This window comes from Panthera tigris, chromosome B4 (assembly GCF_018350195.1).
Source record: "Panthera tigris isolate Pti1 chromosome B4, P.tigris_Pti1_mat1.1, whole genome shotgun sequence".
In the NCBI taxonomy this organism is placed as follows: domain Eukaryota; kingdom Metazoa; phylum Chordata; class Mammalia; order Carnivora; family Felidae; genus Panthera; species Panthera tigris.
This window is the reverse complement of record NC_056666.1, coordinates 63,293,401-63,309,546: the sequence shown is the minus strand read 5'-3', so window position 1 is coordinate 63,309,546 and position 16,146 is coordinate 63,293,401. Positions and strand designations below refer to the sequence as shown.

The window sequence follows — 16,146 nt, the reverse complement described above, 5'->3', positions numbered from 1 at the left end:
AAGGAAAAAATATTAATGCCATAAATAAATGTGTCAACCATTATATAACCTTACTTCCAAAATTCTTTTTTTTAAGTTTGTTTGTTTGTTTGTTTGTTTAGAAAGAGAGACAGCATGAGTGAGGGAGGGCAGAGAGAGACAGAGGGAGAGAGAGAATCCCAAGCAGGCTCTGCACTGTCAGCGCAGAGCCCAATGAGGGGCTCAAACTCACAAACTGTGAGATCATGACCTGAGCGGAAATCCAGAGTCAGGCAGTCATCCGACTGAGCCACCAGGGTGCCCCCTTACTTCCAAAATTCTTAAAATATTTTTTGCTGTGGTCAAATATACACAATGCAAACTTTACCACTTTAACCATTTTTAGTGTACAATTCAGTGGAATTAAGCACATTCACATTATTGTGCTGCCAACACCACTATCCATTCCCAGATATTTTTCCTCATCCTACAGTGAAACTCGTTACCCATTAAAACAGTAATTCCCCATTACCCCTTATGCCCAGCCTCTAACTATCTCTATTCTACTTTCTGTCTCGATGAATTGCCTATTCCAAACAACTCATATATAAGTGGATCATACAATATGTGTCCTTTTGTGTCTGACTTATTTCATTTAGCACAATGTTTGCAAGGTTTATCTCTGTTGTTGCACATATCAGAATTTCGTTCCTTTTAAGACTGAATAATATTTCATTGTAGATATATGGTATATTCATATATATATGCAGAAACATGTGCATGCTTGTATATGAATATATTTATATATGTATGCTTATGGGTGTGTATATATAAGTACATAAACATTTTGTTTATCCATTCACCTATCAATATTTGTTTCTACCTTTTCGCTTTATGAATACTGCTGCTATGAGCATAGGTATACAAAAATATGTTCGAGTCTTTGCTTTCAATTCTTTGGGCATTTACCTAGAAGTGAAATAGCTGGATTATATGGTAATGCTATGTTTAATTTTTTTAACGAACTGTCATACTATTTTCATAGTGGCTGTACTATTTTATATTCCCACCACCAATGCAGAAGGATTCCAAATTAAAACATCAAACAAGGGGTATATAATATTTCAAACATATGAAAAAGTATAGAAAGTAATATAACATAAACCTGTGGACCAAACACTTGAATTTTAACATTTTTTTTTAATTTATTTATTTATTTTGGAAGAGAGAGCATGAGCAGGGGAGGGGCAGAGAGAGAGGGAGAGAAGAATCCCAAGCAGGCTTCATGCTGTCAGCACAGAGCCCGACGTGGGGATCGATCCCATGAACCATGAGATCATGACCTGGGCTAAAATCAAGAGCTGGATGCTTAACCGACTGAGCCACCCAGGCACTCCTTGAATTTTAACATTTTCTGCACTTACGTCAGTTCCTTGTTAAAAATTATATGTTACCTGTAAAGTTCCCATGACATTCATTCTCCCTTTCTTCCTGCAGAAGTAACCACTATTCTAAAGATGCCTGTGTATTTATCCTTGTGTGTTTGCATACTTTATCTATATATGGATAGAAACATATAGATATAGATCTATAAACAAGATAGAGTATTGTCTTATGTTATAAATTTTCAAATGATAGCTTCATAATATATGTGTTCTATTACAATTTGCTTTTTTATTCAAAATTGTTTAATTTTTCAAGCTTTATAATTTGCATACAATAAAATTTACCCATTTTAAGTGTAATGAAGTTTGATGAATTTTGGTAATTGTTATACAGCCTTGTAACCACCACAATTATATATAAAACATTCCATCATCCTAAAAGTTTTCTCCCATCCCTTTGCAATCATTCCCTGCCATGCCTCCATCCCCAGGCAACCAGTGATTTACTTTGTCATTATAGTTTTGCCTTTTCTAGAATTTTATATAAATGGAGTCATGAAATACTGTTCTTTGTTTTTTACCTTTTTATTTTACTTCTTTCACTTAGCATAATGTTTTTGAGATTCATCCATGTTGTTGCATGTATTACTATTTCATTCCTTTTATTTATTCATTTTGCTGAGTAGTATTCCATAGTGTGGATGTGACACAGTTTGTTCGGATATTCACCATTTGAGGGATATTTGGGTTGTTCTAATTTTGGACTGTTATGAATACTGCTATGAAGATTTGCATACAAATCTTTGTGTAGACATACATTTTCATTTTTCTTGGGTAAACACCTAGGAATGGAATTGCTAGATATAGAAAGTACACATTTGGCTTTAAAAAACACAACCATACAGGTTTCCAAAGTTTCTGAACTAACATTCTGTTTGAGATTTATGCCTATTAATACAAGGAGATATTTTTCATTTTAACTCTTTTTTTCTGTTCCATTAATAAACCACCATTTGTTTATTCATTACTCACTTCTTTACTATTACAAATAATATTAAAATGAGCACATTTATAAGTTATTTCCTTGGGCACATATACAAGAGTAACTCTATGTATAATGGACACTTGCAGTTGGTACTGCTGGGTTCTGGGGTATACTTGTCTTCAGCCTTAACAGATTTTGCCATATTGATTTATAAAATGGTTGGGCACTTAACTTTTAAGTCGTCTATACTTTCCAAATTACTCCATACTTACATTAGTCCTTTCTATAGGATTTTTCTTGCAAGTAGATATTTCGTTCTTTTTGTTTGTTTGCTGTTTAAGTTTTATTTATTTGAGTAATCTCTACACCCAACATGGGGCTCAAACTCATGACCAAGAGATCAAGATGTGCATGCTCCTCCAACTGAGCCAGCCAGGCGCCCCTGGTTCTTTTTGTATCAGAGTATTTCCCACGCTTTTTCATACTGTCATCATAAATTTGTTTTTTCTTTTAACTGTCCTTTCTTTATTTTTAAATAGGAGATTCATATGGGACATTGTGTGAATCTGACTGATGAAGCTGTAGAAGCTGTCCTCACTTGCTGTCCTCAGATACGTATATTACTCTTCCATGGATGCCCCCTAATAACAGGTTAGTATGATAGACTGCTTGGGTTCAAATCCTGGCTTCATCTTTTAATAACTGTGACCTTGAATAAATTACTCAACTCATTCCATTATTCAGTTTCCTCATCTGTAAATGGACATGATAGTAGTAAACTTGATCGTGAAAATTATCTGACAGCACTTTATATGGTGGCTAGCACATAGTAAAGGCTCAATAAATGTTAGTCATGATGCTGGTGGTGCTGGTAATGCTAAGTGTCCAATAAATGTTAACTATGGGGGCGCCTGGGTGGCTCAGTCAGTTGAGCATCTGACTTCAGCTCAGGTCATGATCTCGCAGTGCATGGGATCGAGCCCCACATTGGGCTTTGTGCTGACCATGCTTTAGATTCTCTATCCCCCTCTCTGTCTGTCCCTCTACTGCTCACACTCTCTTTCTAAAATAAATAAACATTTTTAAAAATTAAAAAAATGTTAACTATGATGAGGATGATAATGGTGGTACTAGTGTTGACATTAAACATGATGTTTTATGTAGACACAAAAAATTCAAGCTTGTAATATTACGTCTATTAAATATGCTAAATGACCTGTTGACTATAATCTCATCAAACTATAGCCAATGAGATTCAGAGCAATTTGGACTCAGGCTAATGTGATAGATACTTCGCTGAAGGAGAACAAAGTAGTCACAGTCCATTTGGCCTGTGGCTGGAAGCCATGACACTGGAAATAAAAGGTACAGCATAGGGAATATAGCCAATGATGTTGTATGATGACAGATGGTAGCTGCACTTGTGGTGAGCAGAGCAGAGCATAACGTATTCAGAACAATTTGGATTCTTAGGCTAATGTGATACATCACTGAAGGAGAACAAAGTAGTCACAGCCCATTTGGCCTGTATAAGAGCCATGATACTGGAAATAAAAGGTACAGCACAGGGAATATAACCAATGATATTGTTGTATGGTGACAGATGGTAGCCACATTTGTGGTGAGGATAGTATAACATGCAGAGATGTTGAATCACTATGTTGTACACCTGAAACTAATGTCACATTGTGTGTCAACTCCATTCAAATAAAAAAGAGATTTTTTAAGAAAAAAGAAATGACTACTAAAGATAGTAAAATATAAAGATTTTACCTTTAAGAATATTTTATTGTTTATAAAATATAATCGCAATAATAGTAATATATAAGAACATAAATTTTTAAATGGCAAAATGTCATTTTGGTATCACAATTTATATAAAGTAATGAATAAAATATTTTGTTATTGTGGAAAAAAAAAAGAGCCATGATAATATACATGACCATGTCTTGAAACCTTAGCACCTCAGCCATTTTGCATCACCTCTGCAATGGCCCACATACTACAATATAACCTGGACTTCACTTGTAAGTCAGCATTGATGCCCAGTCCTTCCATGTCATTTCTCTAGTTACAGTCTAAACAGTTATTCTCTGGGTTGAGTTATGATCCTAGAAATCCTTTTAGAAACTTCTGTTCTTATGTTTGGACTGTCAATGTAAACCTAGCCAACAACAGGTTGTATGTGGTATCAGTGACATCTATAATGAAGACTAAGTCTTTTTTTGGCCAAGACATTTGTCAAAAAACTAAGGCCAAAAAGGACATCGGGAAGTGTTAACAGGGGCACCTGGGTGACTGAATTGGTTGAGCATCTGACTCAGTTTCAGCTCAGGTCATGATCCCAGGGTTGTGGGATCTAGTCCCACATCAGGTTCTGTGCTGACAGCATGGAGCCTGCTTGGGATTCTCTCTTCCTCTGCCCTACTTCCCTGCTCACACTTGCTCTCTCTCTCTCTCTCTCTCTCTCTCTCTCTCTCCCAAATTAAAAAAAAGAAAGAAAGAAAGTGTTAACAGTGCTTACCTCCAGGGAAAGTTGTGGAGGGACAAGAGCAAGAAAAAGCCTAGGGGCGCCTGGGTGGCTTGGTCGGTTAAGCATCCGACTTCGGCTCAGGTCATGATCTCACGGTCCGTGAGTTCGAGCCCCGCGTTGGGCTCTGTGCTGACTGCTCAGAGCCTGGAGCCTGTTTCAGATTCTGTCTCTCCCTCTCTCTCTGCCCCTCCCCTGTTCATGCTCTGTCTCTCTCTGTCTCAAAAATAAATAAACGTTAAAAAAAAAGAAAAAGCCTATACTATATACCCTTTGTACCTTTTGAATTTTGTATCATGTGGATGGTTATATCTATTAAAATTAGTAATAATAATTTTTAAAAAATCACTTAGAACAAGAAAAACTCATGGGACTGAGTGCAGGGGATTGGTACCTGCATACATTATCCTGGGGGTTGTGAGAAGGCAAACAGAGGTTCTCTGGTTATCAAATAAGGCAAAAAAATGTATTCTAACAAGTAGGCTCTTATTTTAAGGTAGAGAAGACCACAGAATATGGAATGTAATAACAGCAATCTTTGATAATCTTTCCAGAATAACAATCTAAGTGTGTAAATCTACCCCCTGAGCTATGTGTGCATTTGATCGATAGATTGAATAAGCAAGAGGTATTCAAAAATCTGCTCAAAAGAGCAGATTTTCCCTACTGCCAGATGAAATCCCAGGTGCCATTGACTTTTCTTATTCTCAGAGAGTTAAAATGCCTTGTCATTTCTTATCACTGAAACCTCTCATTTCGGTAACTAAAACATCTTCAACCCATGCAGTACTCCAAACAAGTTCAAGTGAAAGCTTTTGCTCCTCTGGTCAACTCAGATTTGGCCTGCAGTGGATAAGCAGACATTGTTAGTTCCTCTCTTTTACCAGCCCTCAGTTTTCTTCCTACCCCCAGCTTGCCCACTGCAGTTTCTGATCCCACCAATGTTAGTACAGGGTGGGCCTGGGATAAGCAGGAACAGAGGGAAGGGAAAGAAAAGGCTTACTTATCAGTGCTACTGTGATTGAATATCAGCACTCCAGGCCTGTGGTGAGCTGATCTGTCCTCTGTCAACAGTGGGGCACTTTTGAGGTTCTGCAGGGCCCACTTCCTACTACCCACCCCCATCACTGCATATATCTCCTATCTGCAGTTCTCTTGATTCAAGCCATGGTGCCTCTTCTGGCTAGTAGCTACTGTTTTCTTTCTCTATCCCCAGGAATCCAGCATATACCTTCAGTCTTTCTCTGTTTCAGGTTTCCTAACTTATCTCAGTTGCTTTCATGAGCAGAATGCAAGGCAAACCCATGGCAGCCCACCTCTGTCCACAGGAAACACATACTTTCAGCAATGAGAGTGTGGGTACTTCCCAACCCAGTCTTCTCTTTAGCTGTATAGACTCTCACCATAGCTTTTTGTCCTTTATTTTTCTCAGATGTGGGTCTGATATTGGTGTTCTGTGTCCCCCAAGCTCCAAGGGACATATCAGACTCACCAACTGATCTCCTTAGAATTTCCTCTCACTAGGCTTGAAGGGAAAAGCAAGCACCTCCAGGCTTCTTTCTAGAACTCCAGTCACCGCTGTCTTCAAAGAAATCCTTTCTTCAATTTCCTACTCTCCATCCCTTCTAACTTTAACACTTTCGTATCTTGGAATGGATGAAGTGCCATGGATTCCAAAATCAGATTTTAGCCAAGCATTTTCAAGTCATGTATACGTGGTCTGGAATCTCACCAGAATCAGAGAGTAGCTGGTAACTCTAGTCCTGGAACATTAGCTGAAATAGTTCTATTTTAATGTTCTGTTATATTTGTCTCAGGATAACTTGGCTAGACAACATGTCATAAAATCAACTGTTGCTCATTTTACCCTCATTATCTTTCTGGTTACCCTGTGGATGCTCTTCTTTGATATTACCCCAAAACTCAGTAACTGGTAGTTTCTTAAAGGTTAATTGCAGTGTAGGAAATGAAAACATATTAATGAAATTTTTATATACTTACATTACAATCCATTGGTCTGTCTTGCATTTGATTAGATCTTTGGATCTTTTACCCATACATGATTTTGTAATGTCATGCATTGGCAGTTTAGACAATATTGGTTCTGTTAGTAATACAGATCTTCCAATGTTGACACATTTCATCAGACAAAAAAAGTCACATTTGTTAATATCACCATTGGGTGGTTGTCAAGATCATAGTGGCAGCTACAAATTTTCCAAAATTCACTTGGATGCTAAAATTTTTCATTGCCAACAAATTCTGTCACTTGTTTTCTTTGAAGTGACAGGTTCATTTCGCTCTTTTTCAAGAAATCGTCTGAGAAGCGCCCAAGTCTGAATAACCTTAGGCTAACAGTCAATCTTTCAAATAAAAATGGTGCGCCATGAATAAAATGACTAGTGTAGCTCACAACCCTAAAAAGGTCTGACTGGAGGATCTGCAGACCACACTTTGAGAACCATTGCTTTACAGTAAAAAAAACAGTTATCAGTTAACTTCAGCATTTGGAGCAGGAACAAATATCCCTTTCAAATCACTTCTTATATTTTCATGTGACTACTGGAAGTGAAAGTAGACATTAAAATGACAGAAGTTCAAATACTTGGGATAAAATAACTATAGTTTGACCTGGAAGATTATCTAGGCCAGCATTTACCAACTATGTTACTGTTATGTAAATGAACCAAAGATGACTTCTATGTTGTTTACTTCTTCACATCAAATTGGGACTGTTAGTTCAAAAGCTCACCAGCACTGAATCTTTGTTTATCTAATGGTTTTAAATACAGGCTAAGAAAGCAGATCTTGGGGGGGCCTGGGTAGCTCAGTTGGTTGAGTGTCTGACTCTTGATTTCAGCTCAGGTCATGATCCCAGGGTCATAGGATCAAGCCCCTCATTGGGCTACACGCTGAATGAGGAGACTGCTTGGGATTCTTTCTCTCCCTCTGTCCTTCTCCCCAACTCACACACTCTCTCTAAAAAAAAAAAAAAATAAAGGGGTACATGGGTGGTGCAGTCAGTTAAGCATCTGACTTTGTTTTTTATTGTTTTAACATTTATTTATTTTTGAGAGAGAGACAGAATGTGAGCAAGGGAGGGGCAGAGAGAGAGGGAGACACAGAATCTGAAGCAGGCTCCTGACTCTGAGCTGTCAGCACAGAGCCCAACGCAGGACTCAAATTCAGGAATTGTGAGATTGTGACCTGAGCCGAAGTTGGATGCTTAACTGACTGAGCCACACAGGCGCCCCAAGTGTGCCTCTTGATCTCAGCTCAGGTCATGATTTCACAGTTCGTGAGTTTAAGCCCCACATCAGATTCTGTGCTGATGGTGTAGAGCCTGCGTAGGATTCTGTCTCTCCTTCTCTCTTCCCCTCCCCCTGCTTGTGCTACCTAATCTTTCTCAAAATAAATAAATAAACTTAAATTTTAAAACAATTAAAAAATTAATAAATAAAATAAAATAAAATAAATTTTTAAAAGAAGAAGCAGATTTTTAGCCATCCAGAGCTTGCCTGCTTTGCATACCCTGAAAAACTTCATTCAACATCTACCACCATAGATAAGATGAAACCTAGGGGTGTGAAAGACCCCCTTGCCTTTTGGAGCTCTCTGACCCAGAGACTCCTTACCTTGATGCTGAGCAACATCATGAGACCTAAACCTCCTCTCCTGTCCTCTGAGAGTTGCCTTACCCTCCTTCCCTTCTCAGTAGTGCCCCCCCCACCACACACACACACACACACACACACACACACACACACACACACACTGTTGTCTTTGGAAGGTCTCATGTTGTGAGGGACTTCTGCGAACAAATCTGTCAAAGCACTGCCCAAATAAAGCTCGTTGTGTCCTACTGCCACCGTGTGGTCATATCTTTTTCCTTGCTCTGCCCTGAAATCCCTTAAACTTACTACAGTGACCTGGTATAGTATGGTGTTCTAGAAAATACCATAAGTATAGTGTTGGGCTCAGGGCAGGCCACCCAAAAATATGCCCTGGAGTGTATTTATTATTTTGAATTAAAGTTACTTAAGAGGGGCACCTGGATGGCTCAGTCAGTTAAGTATTCAACTTCAGCTCAGGTCATGGTCTCACAGTTCATGACTTTGAGCCCTGCATCCGGCTCTCTGCTATCAGCACAGAGCCCACTTCACATCCTCTGATTCCCTGTCTCTCTGCCCCTCTACCCCTTGAGCTCTCTCTTTTTCTCTCTCTCTCTCTCAAAAATAAATAAAAGTTTTAAAAAATAAAAATAAAAAGTAAAGTTACTTAAGAAACAGCCCGTGCAAGAACACTCTGACCATCTTTTGTCTCTAGAAAGCAGGAAACAAATCTCCCATGTGAAAGGTACCCTCCCTGTACCAGGAGATAGAAAGACATCCTTATCATCAGAGATGCGGAATTCAGGACCTAAGAAGCCTATGTAAACAAACCTTGTTTTTTTACTTATTTACTACCCCAGCCCAAATTCTGTTTAGAATTCCTTACTAATTCAAGCTCCCAAACATAAGTTTTCTTTTTCCTGTCAGTTCCCCACAAATTTATTGTTTCTCTGTCAAAAAAGTATAAAAGCTGCCTGTCTTGGTCACTTGTTAGGTCCCATATCTATGAGACCTCCATACATGGAAATTAAATTTGATTTTCTCCTGTTAATCTATCTCATGTCAATTTAATTCATAGATCAGCCAGAAAAATCTTGAAGGGTAGAGGGAAATTTTTATTCTCCAACAATAGCATAGAACTAAAAGTGTTTATATGTCCAAAAAGTTTGAGAAATGCAGTATGCCACTATAATGAATTTTAATTTATCAAAGACTCTGAGAAACACTATAGCTAAGAATCTTATTTAACTTTCTTTATCCAGGCATTTCCCAAGATTTTTTAGCACAGAACATTTTTGTGGACCTCAGCTTTCCCTTGCGTATAATTGTCAGACATAAAATTGGGAGATCTGATAATAATGCAAAAGATTTCATATACCATGGTTTTATTAATAAAGGTTTATAAAGAGAAGAAGCTGAAGTTTTTCAGCTACCCAGATCATCTCTACTCTTCCCCCTTTCCTGTCAGCACTACAACCATTGTATATTTTTGCTGCTGTCATTGAATGAGAATAAACTGAGGTAATATTCACTTTATATTTAATTTTTATTTATTTTTTCTCCAAAGAATTTCTTGGCCTGGTAAATGAAAGTTTTTTGTCTTTCATGTGACACATTATATAACATTTTTTCTTCATGTTCATATATCTATGTGGTTGCTTATATATGAATATATAAGATAATATGATTTATTTTCCATAAAAACACATATGCACATGTATGTTCAATTATAATGTTAACCTCAAAGTAAGCAGACCCCAAAATTGGCAGTGTCTGCTGTAGTTTCCCATCAAATTCCCTCAATTAATAGGTTTATCTTCTCTACTATAATTCTTAGTATATTTAAATCTTCTTAATCTTACGGTCAGACTATAAACAGAACTCCACATTATAAATTGGGTCTTGAAACTTAGAAACACGCTGATTTTATCACTGCAGAAGAGAAAAGAAAAAAACTATGCTGTTATTTAAAATATTGTAAATTATGATTGTTAGAAAGCCACAGGCCAAAGGTAGAGTCACTTGCCCCAGTACAGCAAACTAAGACTTAACTGAAGTTTCAACTTGTCCAAGAGTGAAATTTTAAGCCGATCAATGTGAGTTTTCTGGTCAGCACCACTGAGGTAATCTGTCATATGGGCCCTCTTCATCCCCCAAAGAAGGATGAGATAATCCACCTAATAAGACCCCTTCCTTGCCTTTCCTCCTATGAGAAGGTGAACTTGCCTGAACCAATCCTTTCTTTTCTTTTGTAATAAGTTCTTGCCTTACTCTCCTTCCTATAAAAATCTTCCATTTTGTACAACTCCTTAGAACTCCCCTCTACTTGCTAGATGGGATGCAGCCTGATTAATGAACCGATTAATAAAGCCAATAATTTACTCAGTTGAATTTTGTTCTTTCACATATGTATATATATATATTTTTTTTAATGTTTATTTATTTTTGAGACAGAGAGAGACAGAGCATGAACGGGGAGGGTCAGAGAGAGGGAGACACAGAATCTGAAACAGGCTCCAGGCTCTGAGCTGTCAGCACAGAGCCCGACGCGGGGCTCGAACTCACGGACCGCGAGATCATGACCTGAGCCGAAGTCGGCCGCTTAACCAACTGAGCCACCCAGGCGCCCCCACATAATATATTTTTTATACATGTTATGGAGGCAGGAAAATAATTTTACAACTTATTAAACCATTTTTAATTCAATTATGTCTGCAATGATTATCAGTAAGTTCAACTCATACACCTTTACTAATCTACAACAGACATGCAATTCAGTTTCACAGTATTTGCAGGCATGGAGGTTTAGATTTTAGAAGGGCAATAAAGCAATGAGACGGCACTAGATTAATTTATGTATTACACTGAAAGACAGGAAAATCCAACAGGAAATCTGCCACTTTTTATTGAACTGACCCAAATTTTAGTCACATGTGAGAATATGTTTCATCCTGATTACTATGCAAGGAAGTTCTTTACTTCAATTCCTGGATCATAAATATGTCACGATTTACCACATAGAGCCCAAAACAAAAGTATTTTAAGGGGCACCTGTGTGGATCAGTCGGTTAAGCAACCAACTCTTGGTTTCAGCTCAGGTCATTATCTCCTAATTCATGAGTTCCAGCCTCTCATCAGACTCTGCTGACAGCATGGAGCCTGCTTGGGATTCTCTGTCTCCCTCTCTTTGGGCCCCTCCCCAGCTCATACTCGCTTGCCCTCTCTCTCTCTCAATCTCTCTAAAAATAAATAAACTTAAAAAAAATATATTTTAAGACCCAAGTGTTTTGCTTCAGAGTTTCCTTTAATTAAAGTTGATTCCTTGCTTAAAGGAAACTCTTTTTTTATTTTGTATTTTACTTTTTCTAAACCCTATATAATTTTCCTTCTCCTTATTTATTCATCCATTACCAATCCCACATGATAGAACATTTTTTTTTAATGTTTTTAAAATGTTTTTATTATTTATTTTGAGAGAGAGAGAGTGTGTGTGTGTGTGCAGGGGAGGGGCAGAGAGAGGGAGACACAGAATCCAAAGCAGGCTCCAGGCTGTCAGCACAGAGACTGACAGGGGGTTTGAACTCCCTGAGATCACCTGAGCCTGAGTTCACCTGAGCTGAAGTCTGATGCTTAAGGGCTTAACTGACTGAGCCACCCGGGGCGATCCCCACCCGCCCCACGCATGACAGAACTTCTTGCTGCCAGACACAAATGAAGCGTTAGAACCTTGAAGCATTAGAACTATTGTTTGTAAAAATCTGCCAGCCTCACCTTTTTCACTGTGTATTCTACAAAAATATCTAAATTACATCTTCCTTGATCATTTGAAAACATTCATTAATTTATATTTCTCACAGTTTCTTCTTTTTCTTGGTGCTTTAAAAGCCCCTGCCATGCATCTCTTTCAAAAAGTGGCCTCCATCTATGTTAGTCATAGATTTTGAGATGGTAGAAGCTTCCTTAGACTTCATCTATACAACACCCTTGTTTTAAGGATAAGGGAACAGAGAATGAATTTAAGTGGAAACACTTGATAGTAGAACTGGGAGTAAAAACCTAGGTCACCTGATTCAGTCTCTAATTCTTTCCCCAACAGAGCAATTTCCTGAGCCGACAGTGTCAAAAGGCTTAACTGTTACTAGAAAGGGGAGGGAAATAGGAGAGTGACATCAAGCAACAGCAGTGGGATTGGTTTGATGACGTTTTGAGTCTTTTTCAATGTTGAGAGTTTGTGTTTTAAAGGGTGGCAGACCTGCCACCCCAAAATACGCTTCTTTAGGATAAGGATTTTTTTTTTTTTTTTTTTTGAGCTGACTGTGTCTGAGAAACAGCAGACAACCAGAGAGCTCTGAAAATGGAGAAGTTATCCTTTTGTAAGAGAAACTTGCATTTATAAAGGAAATCTCCATCTGTAAGGATCTCCCCCTCTACACCAGGAAGGAAAAGGGTAACTCTAAATCCAAGAGAATCTTACCAATGGAGGAGACACCAACCTAAATGTGTATAGCAAATCTTACCTTTTACTCCTTACTGTGCTTTTTCTAGTAACTTCCTATAATTGGCCTGCCCACTCCACCCCAATATCTTTCTTTTGTCTTTAGCTGAAGATGGGATTTGAGGTGGTGGCTAGGGCTGTCTCAGGGAGTTTACTTATTTTCCCTCGGTATCTCTCATGCATACATGAAATAAGTAAACATATTAATAAACTTTTTTTTCTGGTTAATTGCCTTTTTTTTTTTTTACAAGAGTGTCTCAGCCAAGAACTTAGAGGATAGAGGGGAAATTGTTTTTCCTCCCCTACAGTTTCTACAGTGTTCTGGCAAGGGATCACTAAATACTTAGAGAATCCACAGTTTCTCCATATAGCATAATAAACTCATAGGCACCAAATACTCCTCCTGTTCAAACTCACAGTCCTAAATACTCTATTTTCTCAGGAAAAAGGTGCCTGGGGAGACTTTGAGTAATATAATACTGCCATCTAGCCTCAAAATCTTTAAATTACATAAAAATATATTGTATGGTTACTATTGGAGGGAAAAGTGTCCTCTTATTTATGTGCAGTAATAAATTTCTACAGAAGAATGACTCAAATAGAGTTAGAAAACAAATATGTATGTTTGATAACATATTCCTAACTAGTAAAAATGCCAAAATAATCCTAAAAACAACTAAAATGAAATTGGGAAGTATAGTTTCCAATTTTGTTCTTCTTTTCAAAATTGTACTGACTGTTCTGGGTCCCTTGAATTCCCATATACATATTAGTGATGAAGTTTTGGGGTTTGGAGCTGACGGCCAAGAAAGAATTCTTGAAGACATCTTTGGTGCAAAAAGGTGATTTTATTAAAGCACAGGGACAGGACCCATGGGCAGAAAGAGCTGCCCTGGGGTTGTGACCGGTAACTTGTTATATACCCTCAGGTTGGGAGAGGGTCAGGGACAGTGTAAGTCTCTAAGAAATTTTGGAAGCAAGGTTTCCAGGACCTGGCAGGGGGGTGGCTAACTGTTGTTAGGAAAACACCATTTATTACCGTTTAGTAAAGCCTCAGTCATGAGACCCTTCAGATGTATATGAGGAGGCCATAATCTTTTTTTTTTTTATATATGAAATTTATTGTCAAATTGGTTTCCATACAACACCCAGTGCTCATCCCAAAAGGTGCCCTCCTCAATACCCATCACCCACCCTCCCCTCCCTCCCACCCCCCACCCCCCATCAACCCTCAGTTTGTTCTCAGTTTTTAACAGTCTCTTATGCTTTGGCTCTCTCCCACTCTAACCTCTTTTTTTTTTTTTTTCCCTTCCCCTCCCCCATGGGTTTCTGTTAAGTTTCTCAGGATCCACATAAGAGTGAAACCATATGGTATCTGTCTTTCTCTGTATGGCTTATTTCACTTAGCATCACACTATCCAGTTCCATCTACGTTGCTACAAAAGGCCATATTTCATTCTTTCTCATTGCCACGTAGTATTCCATTGTGTATATAAACCACAATTTCTTTATCCATTCATCAGTTGATGGACATTTAGGCTCTTTCCATAATTTGGCTATTGTTGAGAGTGCTGCTATAAACATTGGGGTACAAGTGCCCCTATGCATCAGTACTCCTGTATCCCTTGGATAAATTCCTAGCAGTGCTATTGCTGGGTCATAGGGTAGGTCTATTTTTAATTTTCTGAGGAACCTCCACACTGCCTTCTAGAGCGGCTGCACCAATTTGCATTCCCACCAACAGTGCAAGAGGGTTCCCGTTTCTCCACATCCTCTCCAGCATCTATAGTCTCCTGATTTGTTCATTTTGGCCACTCTGACTGGCGTGAGGTGATATCTGAGTGTGGTTTGGATTTGTATTTCCCTGATAAGGAGTGACGTTGAGCATCTTTTCATGTGCCTGTTGGCCATCCGGATGTCTTCTTTAGAGAAGTGTCTATTCATGTTTTCTGCCCATTTCTTCACTGGGTTATTTGTTTTTCGGGTGTGGAGTTTGGTGAGCTCTTTATAGATTTTGGATACTAGCCCTTTGTCCGATATGTCATTTGCAAATATCTTTTCCCATTCTGTTGGTTGCCTTTTAGTTTTGTTGGTTGTTTCCTTTGCTGTGCAGAAGCTTTTTATCTTCATAAGGTCCCAGTAATTCACTTTTGCTTTTAATTCCCTTGCCTTTGGGGATGTGTCGAGTAAGAGATTGCTACGGCTGAGGTCAGAGAGGTCTTTTCCTGCTTTCTCCTCTAGTTTTGATGGTTTCCTGTCTCACATTCAGGTCCTTTATCCATTTTGAGTTTATTTTTGTGAATGGTGTGAGAAAGTGGTCTAGTTTCAACCTTCTGCATGTTGCTGTCCAGTTCTCCCAGCACCATTTGTTAAAGAGACTGTCTTTTTTCCATTGGATGTTCTTTCCTGCTTTGTCAAAGATGAGTTGGCCATACGTTTGTGGGTCTAGTTCTGGGGTTTCTATTCTATTCCTTTGGTCTATGTGTCTGTTTTTGTGCCAATACCATGCTGTCTTGATGATTACAGCTTTGTAGTAGAGGCTAAAGTCTGGGATTGTGATGCCTCCTGCTTTGGTCTTCTTCTTCAAAATTACTTTGGCTATTCGGGGCCTTTTGTGGCTCCATATGAATTTTAGGATTGCTTGTTCTAGCTTCGAGAAGAATGCTGGTGCAATTTTGATTGGGATTGCATTGAATGTGTAGATAGCTTTGGGTAGTATTGACATTTTGACAATATTTATTCTCCCAACCCATGAGCACGGAATGTTTTTCCATTTCTTTATATCTTCTTCAATTTCCTTCATAAACTTTCTATAGTTTTCAGCATACAGATCTTTTACATCTTTGGTTAGATTTATTCCTAGGTATTTTATGCTTCTTGGTGCAGTTGTGAATGGGATCAGTTTCTTTATTTGTCTTTCTGTTGCTTCATTGTTAGTGTATAAGAATGCAACTGATTTCTGTACATTGATTTTGTATCCTGCAACTTTGCTGAATTCATGTATCAGTTCTAGCAGACTTTTGGTGGAGTCTATCGGATTTTCCATGTATAATATCATGTCATCTGCAAAAAGCGAAAGCTTGACTTCATCTTTGCCAATTTGGATGCCTTTGATTTCCTTTTGTTGTCTGATTGCTGATGCTAGAACTTCCAGCACTATTCGAAACAACAGCGGTGAGAGT

At 38.3% G+C, this 16,146-nt stretch overlaps 1 protein-coding gene across 1 annotated transcript in view; it reads left to right on the top strand.

The window, feature by feature from the left end:
- The window catches only part of AMN1 (antagonist of mitotic exit network 1 homolog), a 55,734-nt gene that overhangs the window by 33,984 nt on the left and 5,604 nt on the right, over positions 1–16,146 (top strand). The window contains exon 6 of the mRNA XM_007076176.3: positions 2,868–2,979. Within this exon, the coding sequence (XP_007076238.1) occupies positions 2,868–2,979 (112 nt within the window). The remainder of the gene's footprint in view (positions 1–2,867; positions 2,980–16,146) is intronic.